The 17123-nt window shown below is 43.8% G+C and overlaps 1 protein-coding gene across 2 annotated transcripts in view; it reads right to left on the bottom strand.

The window, feature by feature from the left end:
* Nucleotides 1-17123, bottom strand: part of TRIM44 (tripartite motif containing 44) — a 90290-nt gene that overhangs the window by 52367 nt on the left and 20800 nt on the right. For both annotated transcript variants that reach the window (XM_073658138.1, XM_073658139.1), the window contains exons 3-4: nucleotides 8077-8298; nucleotides 6207-6226 (exon numbers count right to left, since the gene is read on the bottom strand). In XM_073658138.1, coding sequence (XP_073514239.1) covers nucleotides 6207-6226; nucleotides 8077-8298 — 242 coding nt within the window. The remainder of the gene's footprint in view (nucleotides 1-6206; nucleotides 6227-8076; nucleotides 8299-17123) is intronic.

The following is a 17123-nucleotide window of genomic DNA, read 5'->3' as shown; positions in this document are numbered from 1 at the left end:
CACCTTCTCATTTAAAGATTTTTCTGTATTTTCATGACTATGAAAATTGTACATTCACACTGAAGGCATCAAAACTATGAATTAACACATGTGGAATTATATACTTAACAAAAAAGTGTGAAACAACTGAAAATATGTCTTATATTCTAGGTTCTTCAAAGTAGCCACCTTTTGCTTTGATGACTGCTTTGCACACTCTTGGCATTCTCTTGATGAGCTTCAAGAGGTAGTCACCGGAAATGGTCTTCCAACAATCTTGAAGGAGTTCCCAGAGATGCTTAGCACTTGTTGGCCCTTTTGCCTTCACTCTGCGGTCCAGCTCACCCCAAACCATCTCGATTGGGTTCAGGTCTGGTGACTGTGGAGGCCAGATCATCTGGCGTAGCACCCCATCACTCTCCCTCTTGGCTAAATAGCCCTTACACAGCCTGGAGGTGTGTTTGGGGTCATTGTCCTGTTGAAAAATAAATGATGGTCCAACTAAACGCAAACCGGATGGAATAGCATGCCGCTGCAAGATGCTGTGGTAGCTATGCTGGTTCAGTATGCCTTCAATTTTGAATAAATCCCCAACAGTGTCACCAGCAAAGCACCCCCACACCATCACACCTCCTCCTCCATGCTTCACGGTGGGAACCAGGCATGTAGAGTCCATCCGTTCACCTTTTCTGCATTGCACAAAGACACGGTGGTTGGAACCAAAGATCTCAAATTTGGACTCATCAGACCAAAGCACAGATTTCCACTGGTCTAATGTCCATTCCTTGTGTTCTTTAGCCCAAACAAGTCTCTTCTGCTTGTTGCCTGTCCTTAGCAGTGGTTTCCTAGCTGCTATTTTACCATGAAGGCCGGCTGCACAAAGTCTCCTCTTAACAGTTGTTGTAGAGATGTGTCTGCTGCTAGAACTCTGTGTGGCATTGACCTGGTCTCTAATCTGAGCTGCTGTTAACCTGCGATTTCTGAGGCTGGTGACTCGGATAAACTTATCCTCAGAAGCAGAGGTGACTTTTGGTCTTCCTTTCCTGGGGCGGTCCTCATGTGAGCCAGTTTCTTTGTAGCACTTGATGGTTTTGCAACTACACTTTCAAAGTTTTCCCAATTTTTCACACTGACTGACCTTCATTTCTTAAAGTAATGATGGCCACTTGTTTTTATTTACTTAGCTGCTTTTTTCTTGCCATAATACAAATTCTAACAGTGTATTCAGTAGGACTATCAGCTGTGTATCCACCTGACTTCTGCACAACACAACTGATGGTCTCAACCCCATTTATAAGGCAAGAAATCCCACTTATTAAACCTGACAGGGCACACCTATGAAGTGAAAACCATTTCTGGTGACTACCTCTTGAAGCTCAACAAGAGAATGCCAAGAGTGTGCAAAGCAGTCATCAAAGCAAAAGGTGGCTACTTTGAAGAACCTAGAATATAAGACATATTTTCAGTTGTTTCACACTTTTTTGTTAAGTATATAATTCCACATGTGTTAATTCACAGTTTTGATGCCTTCAGTGAGAATGTACAATTTTCATAGTCATGAAAATACAGAAAAATCTTTAAATGAGAAGGTGTGTCCAAACTTTTGGTCTGTACTGTATATATTTTTATTATATATTTTGTATATTTTATACACTCAAGAGCAGAGAGGTCCCAGTAGTCACCACCTTCACCAGGTCCGGAACCAGCACCTGGCGATCCTGGGCTAAGTGTGCACAGCATATTGGGGGCCCTCTCTGCCCACGTTTTAATTTGCGACATCCGCCATACATGTATGATGTGGGCTCAGGAGCTGTTATACACAGCCCCGATACCTAAGTATAACTGCTGCCGCCATCGGAGCCAACACCGATCATAACAATTAATCCTCTTAGATGTGGCGGTCAATAATAGCGGCATTTAAGTAGTTGAAAATGGGGGAAGGTTTCCCTTTTGATGCCCTTCAGCTCCCCGCATCATAATTGCGGGGAGCTAATGGCAATATTATGGGAGCCGGATCTCCCTCCTGAAAGCCTGCGCATCTGCCATGTTTGCACATCCTGTGGTTGGACTTTACAGATTGGTAATTTCACAAATACACTGTAATATTACAGGATTGCAGTATATTGTATAAGCAATCAAGTGGTTCTATGTGATCTATAAAAATGTAAAGAAAGAAAATGGTAAAAAAAATATTTAAATATTATATATAACTTCATATCACCCCCTTTTTATACATAAATAAAATCTTAAAAATAAGAAAATAACATATTTGGTATCACCTTGTGTGTAACTGTCTGAACTTATATTTATCGGATACGGTGAATGTCGAAATTGATGAATCGCTGTTTTTTTTGGTAAAAAAATAAATAAAAAATGGAATAAAAATAAATCAGAAAACCACATGGATCCCAAAATGGTAATGATAAAATCCTACAGCTCCTACTACAAAAAAAACAAGCCCTAATACAACTATCGACTGAAAAATAAAAAGTTATAGCTCCAGGAAAGCGACGAGCAAAAATCGAAAGCGTAGAAGGGTCCACTGGGACCGGTATACACCTGGAGCCGGCCACGTCCTCCATATTACACTTACTCACAATTTATGAGAAAAGTGGCAGTAAATAACACCAGGCCATTGACCAGTGTATTCCCCGGTGTATCTTGTTGGGGGTTGTATGACCTGTCTCTTCACAATCAATACGCACTCCTAGACATGGCGGTGACAATTTAATTTGAATGTCTGTCAATCATCCCTCCCCCACCCACCGTTCAATCAGGAGTATTGATCTGTCATGGCTTCTTGGTTTGTCACTCCTTATAGCCTGCGTCCCATCCCCCTCCTCACCTCCACATTACACATGTAACCTCCCAGTGACACTGTATATAGGATTATAGGCCTAATTCACACATTGTTCCTATCAGTTCTACATTTGGGAATGAATATGTAGGCAAAGTTCACACGACGACACGATGTGTACTGGCACCGTGTTTGTTTTTTGTCATAGAAAACAATTTTTTTAATGCAAAAACATAAAGGCCTATGGGGCAGATTGATTAACAATATCAAGTGGAAATACTATGCTTCCCATGGCAACCAACCACAATGCAGCTTTAATTTTACCAGAGCTGGTTAATAAATGAAAGCTGGACTCTGATTGGTTGGTTTCGGCAACAAGGACAGATTTTCTTTATGCAGTTTTGATAAAGGTTTTATATAATATTATATATATATATATATATATATATATATATATATATATATATATATATATATATATATATATATATATATATATATATATACACAGTACAGACCAAAAGTTGGGACACACCTTCTCATTTAAAGATTTTTCTGTATTTTCATGACTGTGAAAATTGTACATTCACACTGAAGGCATCAAAACTATGAATTAACACATGTGGAATTATATAGTTAACAAAAAAGTGTGAAACAACTGAAAATATGTCTTATATTCTAGGTTCTTCAAAGTAGCCACCTTTTGCTTTGATGGCTGCTTTGCACCCTCTTGGCATTCTCTTGATGAGCTTCAAGAGGTAGTCACCGGAAATGGTTTTCACTTCACAGGTGTGCCCTGTCAGGTTTAATAAGTGGGATTTCTTGCCTTATAAATGGGGTTGGGACCATCAGTTGTGTTGTGCAGAAGTCTGGTGGATACACAGCTGATAGTCCTACTGAATAGACTGTCAGAATTTGTATTATGGCAAGAAAAAAGCAGCTAAGTAAAGAAAAACGAGTGGCCATCATTACTTTAAGAAATGAAGGTCAGTCAGTCGGAAAAATTGGGAAAACTTTGAAAGTGTCCCCAAGTGCAGTTACAAAAACCATCAAGCGCTACAAAGAAATTGGCTCACATGAGGACCGCCCCAGGAAAGGAAGACCAAGAGTCACCTGTGCTTCTGAGGATAAGTTTATCCGAGTTACTAGCCTCAGAAATCGCAGGTTAACAGCAGCTCAGATTAGAGACCGGGTCAATGCCACACAGAGTTCTAGCAGCAGACACATCTCTACAACAACTGTTAAGAGGAGACTGTGCAGCAGGCCTTCATGGTAAAATAGCTGCTAGGAAACCACTGCTAAGGACAGGCAACAAGCAGAAGAGACTTGTTTGTGCTAAAGAACACAAGGAATGGACATTAGACCAGTGGAAATCTGTGCTTTGGTCTGATGAGTCCAAATTTGAGATCTTTGGTTCCAACCACCGTGTCTTTGTGCGACGCAGAAATGGTGAACGGATGGACTCTACATGCCTGGTTCCCACCGTGAAGCATGGAGGAGGAGGTGTGATGGTGTGGGGGTGCTTTGCTGGTGACACGGTTGGGGATTTATTCAAAATTGAAGGCATACTGAACCAGCATGGCTACCACAGCATCTTGCAAGCGGCATGCTATTCCATCCGGTTTGCGTTTAGTTGGACCATCATTTACTTTTCAACAGGACAATGACCCCAAACACACCTCCAGGCTACTTGACCAAGGAGAGTGATGGGGTGCTACACCAGATGACCTGGCCTCCACAGTCACCAGACCTGAATCCAATCGAGATAGTTTGGGGTGAGCTGGACCGCAGAGTGAAGGCAAAAGGGCCAACAAGTGCTAAGCATCTCTGGGAACTCCTTCAAGATTGTTGGAAGACCATTTCTGGTGACAACCTCTTGAAGCTCATCAAGAGAATGCCAAGAGTGTGCAAAGCAGTCATCAAAGCAAAAGGTGGCTACTTTGAAGAACCTAGAATATAAGACATATTTTCAGTTGTTTCACACTTTTTTGTTAAATATAGTATAAATCCTCAAAAAAAACAGCGTGAACATAGCCGAAGTGTATGTACAGACGGCAGAGGGTTTTTTTTGCAGAGTTTTCGAAACAGAACCTCCAATTTTTTAAGAATGATTTAGAGAGTTTCCTCTCCAAAAACTCCTAAAAAATTTGGTGTGCACATACCCTAAAGCCTTTCTTACACATAAGACAAAAATGGGCCGACGATCAATTGTTCATCGGTTGGCTAAAAGGACATTCGTTGGTGGAAGGAAAAGAAATCTTAGACCAGTCATGATAAGTTCATTTTTTTATATTACTGCAGTCTTTGTGATTTTTCCCGCTCAGGTACAAGGGCCCCGGTGTCACAGTTACCTCTGCACCCGCTTTACAAAAATTGCATGCAGAATTTTTTTTTTTTTGTATCTCCAGTAATTAATACAAAAATATTCTCAATATCATTAACACCATACATCTTTAAAAAATAAAAAAAAAAATACAATATTTTGGAAAATGTTTTAGAACGATGGATAAGAAGTTCTTTATTAATCCTGCTGACTCGGCAGGGAGGAGGTGTTTTTTTTTTTTTCCGTTCCTCCATGTAGTTATAAAGGATTTGTCGAACTCCATGTTTGGATATGGGTTTCGTAGCTTGGCCGGGGCCCAGTTGTTGGGCTACAAATATAGACCGCACATTCTGGCCACTTAGAGGATTAAAAGTGTGGGGTGGAGATCAGCAAATGGGGTGTTTTGTGTGGAGGGAGGGCTCTCGTGATGACGGATAGCGCTGGTGATATAATCCCTGCTCTCTGCTCTGTCACCCGGCCGTGTGGAAAGCCACTTACATTCCTGCGTCTCCTACATACACAAGTTTTATCCGTGCCAGATTTATGTCTAAGAAGGAAACCTGTCAGCGAGAGTCACATTAACCAGCTGCCGCCACCTCCATTGCGGGATTACACTACATGTATTCTGGTTTTTGGAATTCCAGGATAAGTGGGGAAAAAGGAGAACATGAGAAATACATAAAGGGTTAAAATCGAAGGATCGCTTTTAGTATAAAGCTACATACCTATGGCATTAATGTAATGTTTCCCTATGGGGCATACAAAGAAAAAGCATCACGAGTGTAAGAACCAAACATCCATGTTATAACTTATACAGAGCTGAGCAAAAAAGATTCGTAGGACCCACGTTGGTAGTCCGTGGCTGCCAGACCATAGCCCTGTGGATCGTCTCCTAAATGTTGGCATCCTCTGATTAGCAGACCCAAAGACATCGTTACGTTGCAGCAATCTTAAAGATTTGCGAGGGATGCCAAAAGGTAAAAAGGAGGTTTGAGGGGTCGGGTCCGGCGGCCATGAACTGTCGACGTGGCCCTTGTTTCAGGGCCCTAAGGATCTTTTTTTTTAAGCTCATATTTTAAATAGGGAATATATTGTCTGTATACTCACTCATCATCCTCTTCCAGATCCTAGCAATTAAAAATAAAAAAAGAGAAATAGGTTAGGAAAGGAAAACATGAAATAGAACAAACAAAAAGAAAAAATGTTTTTTTTAAAAGTTTTGCACCAAGAGTCCTCTCTCCTTGAGTTTGTATGGAGGGGAGGGGGGGAATTGGCAAAACTACAGTCTAATTTACAGTAGTTTTAACAAAAAATTTGCCACAAAAGCAAGAAATACAAATGTACATGTGTATATAGTAAGAAAAGATATATATATATATATATATATATATATATATATATATATATATATATATATATCACACACATACAAAAAACATGTAAACAACTAGTAAACTTTTTGATGGCGATTTATTTTTCACGTTTGCCCTGTTCTTATCAGAACTCTACTTTGTGATCCCGTAGACCAATCTGAGAGTTTTGGGGTTTTGATCCAGTGTAAAAAAAATTTTCATCGCTGCACTTTCTTTACCCCCAGAAGGACGAGTCCCAGATACAGACCACCTGCAGAGATCTCAATTCAAACCTTCCATCATCTTGTCTACAAAAGCTTCCCGTCAGCCATAATTTCTGTACGTCTATTGCAACCTTTACAACCTCCCGGACTGAGCAGGATAATCCTCAGCAGGACGCCATTACAGCCGGTTATCTGACGCCTATGGCTGGTGCTTCATGGTCGAATTAAGTGCAATGTCATGCGTAATGTTTTCTATAAGTTTTAAGGTAAACCCATACAAGTACATGTTGACTTCTGCGCGTAAGGGCCTTTCCATGAAGCTCAGCCTGTCGCTGGGCTTCATAGGAGATCGCTATTGTCGCTGTATATTGCAATACTAAATTAGTACAGTATGTAGTACAAACAATCAAAGGTTAGATAAATCTGTAACAGGTAATTTTTACTGCAGGTCAAATGTCATAAAAACAAACCCAAAAATTATGGCAGAATTTTCAATCTTTTTTTTCACCATTTCATTGCACTTCAATTTTTTACCTAATTTTTCAGCACATTATAAAGGTAAAGTGACTAGTGTCATTCAAAACCACAAAAAAAAAAAATCTATTGTACAAATATGTAGAAAGAAAAGAAAAATGTTTTTTTTTGGAAGAAGAGAAAAAAACAAAAGTGCAAATGTCTCCAATCGGAAGGGTTCATGTTCTGCATGGGAGTGTCCATAACACACCCAGGAACTCCCCAGCTTATTTGGGACCGCTCTCTTTTGGTATGAGGATTTAAACATCTCCCCTTTTTTGCCCGAGCCATCCCCAAATTTGATGTATTTGAAAACTTGAGATAACACTTTTAAATTCAAGACTTTTGGCAAACTTGCAATTCCAAAGACAGACCACAAATATTTTGTCCTGGAAAACTCAATTAATACAAATTTCCTTTTCATAGTTGCCGTATTCCCTGCGCTGGCAACTAAGTGACTCATGTTCTTATTGTTAAAGGGGTTTCCCACTACTTGACAACCGCTTCTTAAATGCTATAGTCCCCAATGTAAAATGAAAAATACATATACGGACCTCCTGGACAGGCGCCGTTCCAGCATTGTTGGCGATGTGTCTCCCGGCATTCACATAACCTTGTTACATCACGTGACCGCTGCAGCTTATCAGCGGCCGCTGAAAGGCTGCAGTGTTCACATGACATAACAGTGTCACATGAGCGCTGGGGAACACAGCACCGACATCACTGGAATGGCGCTGGACCGCGAGGTCGGTATATGTGTTTTCTTTTATTATTTTTTTGGGGGGACTATAGCATATAACAAGTGATTGTGCAGAACCCCTTTAAGCTTGGTGGTTGCGGTGTCGGGAGCGGACACGAGGGTATGGTCACCTTAGGTTTTTGCCTTACCAGTTGGTTAAAGCTGTTGAGTTGTTGGGTGATCTCGGCCATTTCATCCATCAGCTTGCACATATGGACATTGAGTTCGGCCAGGACCTCAGTTACGTGAGCGGAGGCCACGGCTTCCTTAAGGTCCACGAAGTGCAAGGCCTTGGTCTCCTCCTCGTGCACCAGCTTCTTCATGTGTTCAAACTCTTTCTGTATAAAAATCTTCAGCTCAGTCCGTGTGATCTACGAGACAACAGGAAAAGAAGGGCTAAGTGTTCAGAAAGGGATCTACTGGTTACATCAGGGATCAGGTTGTTACGTAAAATGTATTTATTGAAACTGTAGTGATAATTTATGTACAAATCAAAAAAAATTATTGCATTTTTCACACTGTTCATTAGGCTCCTAATTCCTATTCTTTACAAGGACATTAGCAGCAACAGAATGACTCAGACCCTGTGTAAAGTATAAGCTGAGCATTCTCTAATCTGGGCAAAGATCAATGTGAAGGAAAGTGGAGGAGGTGAGCTGTGCTATCACCTATTGTGAATGATGGATCCAGTTTTATCTACTGTACATAGAGGTGTTATCAGTCACTGTACAGGAGGAGGAGGAGGTGAGCTGTGAAATCACCTATTGTGAATGATGGATCCAGTTTTATCTACTGTACATAGAGGTGTTATCAGTCATTGTACAGGAGGAGGAGGTGAGCTGTGACATCACCTATTGTGAATGATGAGTCCAGTTTTATCTACTGTATATAGAGGTGTTATCAGTCACTGTACAGGAGGAGGAGGAGGTGAGCTGTGAGATCACCTATTGTGAATGATGGATCCAGTTTTATCTACTGTACATAGAGGTGTTATCAGTCACTGTACAGGAGGAGGAGGAGGTGAGCTGTGACATCACCTATTGTGAATGATGAGTCCAGTTTTATCTACTGTACATAGAGGTGTTATCAGTCACTGTACAGGAGGAGGAGGAGGTGAGCTGTGACATCACCTATTGTGAATGATGGATCCAGTTTTATCTACTGTACATAGAGGTGTTATCAGTCATTGTACAGGAGGAGGAGGAGGTGAGCTGTGACATCACCTATTGTGAATGATGAATCCAGTTTTATCTACTGTATATAGAGGTGTTATCAGTCATTTTACAAGAAGAGGAGGAGGTGAGCTGTGACATCACCTATTGTGAATGGTGGATCCTGTGTTATCTACTGTATATAGAGGTATTAACAGTCATTGTACAGGAGGAGGTGGTGAGCTGTGACATCACCTATTATGAATGGTGGATTCTGTGTTATTTACTGAATATAGAGGGGTTATCAGTCATTGTACAGGAGGAGGAGGTGAGCTGTGACATCACCTATTGTGAATGGTGGATCCTGTGTTATCTACTGTATATAGCGGTGTTATCAGTCATTGTACAGGAGGAGGAGGTGAGCTGTGACATTGCCTATTGTGAATGGTGGATCTTCTGTTATCTGCTGTATATAGAGGTGTTATCAGTCATTGTACAGGAGGAGGTGAGCTGTGATATCACCTATTGTGAATGGTGGATCCTGTGTTATTTACTATATATAGAGGTGTTATCAGTCATTGTAAAGGAGGAGGAGGGGGTGAGCTGTGACATCACCTATTGTGAATGGTGGATTCTGTGTTATTTACTATATATAGAGATTCTGTCTGTGATAATAATGAGACTGCTAAAAGGTAAAAATTACTACATTTATGTTCTTTAATGATGTGGTAAGTTGAAAAACTTTATCAAACATTTTTTCCTGTACATTGACTTTTGAGGGAAGGTTTCCTAGGCTTGCTATATGAACAGTGTAAATATCTGGAGCACACGTATACTCCCTCCTGTAATATATTATTAGCATTACATTTCTTTTAATTACCGTGGAGTCACATAGTAACCAACAAAAACGCCACCACTTGTTTCTTGGCTTTTTCATGACTGGTATGCAGAATATTCCGCAAAGTGGGAGGCAGAACTTTCTACAATCTTTATGGAAAAATTCCAGGCTGCTCCTCCACACTTGTGGCCGGTGCCCCACCAGTACCAACATGTGCTCCTTGTCACGCTGTCTCTGTATACTGGAGGTAGGGGGCCTAAGCTGACCCTAAGCTGGGGCCCTGACTAATCCCTCAACCTGGAGGTACTGTTAAAGGTACAGAGGTCCAGGCCGCCAGCGTAACCCCTACCTCCTGAGGATCCCTGCACCTAAGTAATCTAGTCCTGAGAAGGACCCCAATCACAACAAAAGGGGACAAGTAATAATATGCCCACACACAGTACTTAGACGAACGAGACAGTACAAGGGAAAAACCAAAACCACCTTGCATACAAAAACTACACAACTACAACAGAGGGAACACCAACGGGAAAGGAGATAAATGATAAAGCGATGAAGGGAAAAAACACTCCAAATGCACTTAGCTCTGAAACTCCAAATACCACGATCCGCTCTGTTAGTCTGCATGAAATGCTTTCACCGACACTTCCCTAACAGACCAGCAGGCATTTGAAGGAGTCTCACTACAGCAGCATTGATTGCAGCTGGGCGAGGCTGGACCTTGTCTAGCACAGAGAGAGAGAGAATTAACTCCCTCACTGCCGAAAAACACAAAGCACCAAAAAGTCAGCTGCGAGAAGTCAGGCTGTGTAATCGTGACGATCTTCGTGGCGACACCCCCGTGACAGTACCCCCCCTTCTACGAGGGGCCTCCGGACCCTCAGGGCCAGGTTTATCCGGGTGAGTCGTGTGGAAGGCCCGAACTAATCGGTCTGCGTTAATATCCGACGCAGGAACCCACATCCTCTCCTCAGGACCATACCCTTTCCAATGAACCAGGTACTGAAGGGACCGGCGATTAAAGCGTGAATCGATGACCCTCGATACCTGGAACTCCAAGTTACCCTTGACCACCACTGGAGGGGGAGGTAAAGGTGACGGTACCACCGGCGCCACATACCTCTTAAGCAACGATCTGTGGAACACGTTGTGAATTTTAAACGTAGGGGGGAGGTCAAGACGGAATGCCACCGGATTAATAATAGAACTGATTCTGTACGGCCCGATGAACCTGGGACCCAGTTTCCAGGAGGGAACCTTAAGTTTTATATTCCTGGTAGACAACCATACCCGATCGTTCACACTTAGGTCCGGACCAGACACTCTCCTCCTATCAGCCATACGTTTGTATCGGTTCCCCATAGTATTCAGATTCTTCAGCACCCCTCTCCATACTGAAGCGAGTGATGAGGAAAATCGTTCCTCCTCAGGAACCCCCGAAGAGCCCCCCCTACTGAAAGTACAAAACTGGGGGTGAAAACCATATGCCCCAAAAAACGGGGACTTACCAGTGGACTCGCTCCGCCTATTATTAAGAGCAAACTCTGCCAGAGGTAAGAAAGAAGCCCAGTCCTCCTGGTTCTCTGACACAAAACACCGGAGATATGTCTCCAAGCTCTGGTTCATACGTTCCGTCTGACCATTGGTCTGAGGATGAAAAGCCGATGAGAACGACAAATGCATACCCCGCCGTGCACAAAACGCCTTCCAGAACTTGGACACAAACTGAGACCCCCGATCAGACACCACCTCGGAGGGTACCCCGTGAAGCCTCACAATCTCCCCAATGAACACCTGCGCAAGAGTTTTAGCATTAGGGAGAGCCGGAAGAGCGATAAAATGTGCCATCTTGCTGAACCTGTCCACTACAACAAGTATGACCGTTTTACCCGAAGACGGAGGGAGGTCCGTAATAAAGTCCATAGACAGATGAGTCCAAGGACGCTCCGGGATCTTCAAAGTTAAGAGGGCCCCAGACGGACGGGTATGTGAGGTCTTAGAGCGCGCACAAACCCCACAGGACGCGACAAAAGTTACCACCTCCTTATGTAAGTTAGGCCACCAAAACCGACGCGAGAGGAGATCCACAGTTGCTCTACTCCCCGGGTGTCCTGCAAAAACTGAGTTATGGTGTGCCTCGATCACCTTTTGTCGCAACTGATCTGGAACAAACAGTCTCCCCGGAGGTCCAACAGGGGCGTCCCCCTGAGCCTCCAATACCTCCTCCTCCAGCTCAGAGCATACTGCCGAAACCACCACCCCCTCCTGAAGGATAGGAATCGGGTCGTCCGTATTCCCGGCCCCAGGGAAACTACGAGATAAGGCATCCGCCTTTACATTTTTTGACCCAGGACGATATGTAACGACAAAATTAAACCTGGTAAAATACAATGACCACCTAGCTTGTCTGGGATTCAGACGTTTCGCGGACTCCAGATATAGCAGGTTCTTGTGATCGGTGATGACGGTGACCGGATGGACTGCCCCCTCCAAAAAATGGCGCCACTCCTCAAAAGCTAACTTAATGGCCAAGAGTTCCCTATTGCCGACATCGTAATTCCTCTCAGCGGACGACAATTTTTTAGAGAAAAAGGCGCACGGATGCCACTTACCAGGGGACGAACCTTGTGACAATACTGCTCCCACCCCTACCTCGGAAGCGTCTACCTCTACAATGAATGGCTGTGACGCATCCGGTTGAATGAGTATGGGTGCTGAGGCAAAACATTTTTTCAAGGAGGAGAATGCTTGACAAGCCTTGTCAGACCACCTAGAAAAATCCGTCCCCTTTTTAGTCATGTCTGTGAGAGGCTTAACCATGGACGAGAAATTACGAATGAACTTCCGGTAATAATTAGCAAACCCCAGGAAACGTTGTAGTGCCTTAAGATTCTCTGGCCGATCCCACTCAAGAACTGCCCGCACTTTCCCAGGGTCCATACGAAAACCGGACGCTGAAACCAGGAAGCCTAAAAACTGGAGTTCCTGTACGGCGAACACACACTTTTCCCATTTGGCATACAGTTTATTATCCCGCAAGATCTGTAACACCTGCCTAATGTGCTCCTGATGAGACACCAGATCCGGCGAGTAAATTAAGATATCATCCAGATATATGACAACAAACTGTCCCACCAGGCGGCGAAAAATGTCATTAACAAAGTGTTGGAACACCGCCGGGGCATTAGTCAGACCGAATGGCATGACAAGGTTCTCATAATGCCCCTCCGGAGTGTTAAACGCCGTCTTCCACTCATCCCCCTCCTTCATCCTAATCAGATTGTATGCCCCCCTGAGATCCAACTTAGAGAACCATTTGGCGCCCACGATCTGATTAAAGAGATCGGGAATAAGTGGGAGCGGATACGGATCTCGGACCGTAATCCGATTAAGTTCACGGAAATCCAGGCAAGGGCGTAGGCCTCCATCTTTCTTCTTAACAAAGAAGAACCCTGCAGCCACCGGTGAAGATGAAGGTCTAATATGCCCCTTAGCCAGACTTTCTGAAATATAATCCTTCATGGCCTGCCTCTCAGGACCAGAAAAGTTATACAACCTAGCTTTAGGTAACTTGGCCTCAGGGAGCAGTTTTACAGAACAGTCATACTCGCGATGAGGAGGTAGTTCCTGACACCCTTTCTCCGAGAATACATCCTCAAAGTCCGCCAGAAATGGAGGTAAGACCCAAGGAGTAACCGCACCGATGACCGTGTTCATGCAGTTTTTATTACAGAATTTACTCCATTGGCTTATCTCTCTGGTTTGCCAATTAATAACCGGGTTATGCTTAGTTAACCAAGGAAGGCCCAACACTATAGGAGTGGGAAGACCCTCCAACACGTAGCAAGACAACAGTTCTTTATGTATCGCCCCCACTTGAAGTTTTACGTCATGCACAGCTTGCAAAAAACTTCCCTGACCGAGAGGCCTGGCATCGATCGAGAATATGGGGATGGGTTTAGCCAACTCACTCAATCGCATACCTTGAACCCGGGCAAACCGAGCATCAACCAGATTAGCCCCGGCCCCACTATCCAGAAGAACAGATATCCTCTCAGTTCTCGTACCCACCACCACCTCCGCCGGTACGAGAAACTGAGACGAACCTAGGGACGAAATACCTACTCCCAGATTGCCGTCCACCACACAACCTGGGATCAACAGTTTTCCGACGACTCTTCACTCTGCAAGGGATGGGATGGACACCCCCCAATAAAATGTCCCTTTCTCCCGCAGAAGAAACACCTTCCTGTCTTATGGCGCACCAACGGTCCCCTCCCCCGAAATGATGTCCCTCCTAATTGCATAGGCTCCTCTGGACTGACCAGGGGAACCACCATATGAGGGGACCTTGTAGGAGGTGGAGTCATCACAGGGGGTAGAGTTATCCCGCACCTCTCCCGAAGCCGTCTGTCAACGCGAATAGCAAGGGCCATAGCGGCTTCCAGTGACGCGGGAGAGTCATACTGTGCCAACACATCCTGTAATTTGTCGGATAAACCTTGACAAAACTGGCTCCCAAGAGCCGGGTCATTCCACTGGGTGTCCGTGGCCCACCTACGGAACTCCGAACAGAATTCCTCCGCCGGACGATCTCCCTGCTGGATCCTACGTAACTTAGACTCAGCAAGGGAGATCCGATCTGGGTCATCATATACGAGTCCCAGAGCAGCGAAAAACCTATCCACTGACTGGAGAGCCGGGGAGCCCGGGGGAAGAGAGAACGCCCAAGATTGTGGGTCCCCTTGTAGGAGCAAGATGACAATTCCCACCCTTTGTTCTTCACTCCCCGATGACCGAGGCCGCAGCCGAAAGTACAACTTGCATGCCTCCCGGAAAACAAAAAACTTGTCCCGCCCCCCAGTGAACCTGTCAGGGAGAGCTACTTTAGGTTCTGGTCCGGCTTGCTCCTGAGGATACAAAACCTTGGACCTAACGTCCGCCAGCTCCATGGACAAACTCTGCAACTGCCGAGCTAGACCGGCTACTGGATCCATGGTAGCTGGAGAAAAACTAAGTGGTCGGTGAAAATGTCACGCTGTCTCTGTATACTGGAGGTAGGGGGCCTAAGCTGACCCTAAGCTGGGGCCCTGACTAATCCCTCAACCTGGAGGTACTGTTAAAGGTACAGAGGTCCAGGCCGCCAGCGTAACCCCTACCTCCTGAGGATCCCTGCACCTAAGTAATCTAGTCCTGAGAAGGACCCCAATCACAACAAAAGGGGACAAGTAATAATATGCCCACACACAGTACTTAGACGAACGAGACAGTACAAGGGAAAAACCAAAACCACCTTGCATACAAAAACTACACAACTACAACAGAGGGAACACCAACGGGAAAGGAGATAAATGATAAAGCGATGAAGGGAAAAAACACTCCAAATGCACTTAGCTCTGAAACTCCAAATACCACGATCCGCTCTGTTAGTCTGCATGAAATGCTTTCACCGACACTTCCCTAACAGACCAGCAGGCATTTGAAGGAGTCTCACTACAGCAGCATTGATTGCAGCTGGGCGAGGCTGGACCTCGTCTAGCACAGAGAGAGAGAGAATTAACTCCCTCACTGCCGAAAAACACAAAGCACCAAAAAGTCAGCTGCGAGAAGTCAGGCTGTGTAATCGTGACGATCTTCGTGGCGACACCCCCGTGACACTCCTCATCATCACCCTAGGTGAGGCGAACACGCCACCTCCATATCTAGGTTTTGGCAGAAGCTGCTTTACCTCCCGGCCGGTTCACATTTTCTAAAAGATAAGACGAGGATCCAAACCCTGGAAATTTAAAGGGATTTTTTTTTTTAACTTAGGTTAATGTATATTGGAATTTTTGCAGTTGGGTTTCAATAAAATGTTCCACCTTTTGGTTTTTATTGGCTGTTTTTTTCCCCTATATATTGCTGAGTTAACTGAGAATCCATCAGTAGGCTGATTCTCACAGAGTTTATAACTCTTTACCCTGTCTTTTATTTTAGCTCTCAGCTGATTTATGACAACACCTAAGTTCAGTTTAACTTTGATGCGGTCTACTTTTTCCAAGTAGGTTTAATTAAAAAAAAAAAAAAAATTGCACCCTCTTTGCTTTTACGGGCTCTTTATTTCTCTTCACGTTCGATTTTGATATAGTCTGTGGTCATAAATCATTTGAGAAGAGTTCAGAAAAACAGATAAAAGTGTTAGAAACTCTCCCGTTGGACTGTCACAATGAGCTCACTGATGGGTTCTCATTTAGCTCATTGTGCAGCCAACAATAAATAGTGCAACACAAAGGCTATAGAAGGCAAACGGTACAAAATTTTTAATGAAACAAAAATTATTTTTAGCAAAAAAATACGTGCATTTAACTTAATAAAAAAACAATTATGATCTAGGTATTTTCCCATAAAACCTGTTTACAGATATATAAAATGCAAATATATGGAGAAGATCAGCTATCTGCTTACAATGAACTTTGCTCATATTACAGGATGAACATCGAACCCAGGGGTCAGCAATCTGCAGTGTTCCAGCAGTCAGGGTATGCTGGGAGTTGTAGTTTCACAGCCGCGGGAGTGCCACGGGTGTCTGAGCCTGACTGTATCAAGCTGGGGTGCACTTTATCGGCTGCAATATCTTCAATACACCAAGTCTGCTCTTCCTGATTTGGTGCCCAGCACTTGCTGATTCCAGCAAAGAAATCATGAAATCAGCTGACTGTGAGGCACCTATCTGCAGCAGGAGCCGACTGTCCTGGCTGCAATAGGGTGGATAAACACCACCTATTTTATGCAAATTTTCAAAGGGTTGTATCTGGCTCTTCCGGGGTGTTCCCGGGTGTAATTATAATTATTTCTTTACATTGTAAATTGTTATTTGGAAATATTTTCTGCAACATTCACTGTTTTTGCAGAAAGAGATTCCTCCCGCTGACAGTGCTGCATTCATGGCGGGAATCTGTATTGCTCTCAAGCTGTGAAGAGTGGAGATCCCGCAGTTTTGTGAGAGCAGAGACATCATTTCCCCGCGAGCCTCTGTCCTACAATGACTTTCAATATGTAATTTTGTCAGAATTTCAACTTTTAGAAAAAAAAACTTTCGATTGACCTCATCTGGAGCGGAGAGGAAACATCTCGACATCTCTAACCCGAGCAATCAAACATTAGCGAGCGCGTCAATTAGAGACCGACATTAACATCGATTCTCTCAAACCTTTATTCAGCGGGGATG

This window comes from Phyllobates terribilis, unplaced genomic scaffold, assembly GCF_046119375.1.
Source record: "Phyllobates terribilis strain yellow unplaced genomic scaffold, ASM4611937v1 Scaffold_13__5_contigs__length_258822181, whole genome shotgun sequence".
Lineage (NCBI taxonomy): Eukaryota > Metazoa > Chordata > Amphibia > Anura > Dendrobatidae > Phyllobates > Phyllobates terribilis.
The sequence above is the reverse complement of the archived record's forward strand: the minus strand, read 5'-3'. Positions and strand labels throughout refer to the sequence as shown.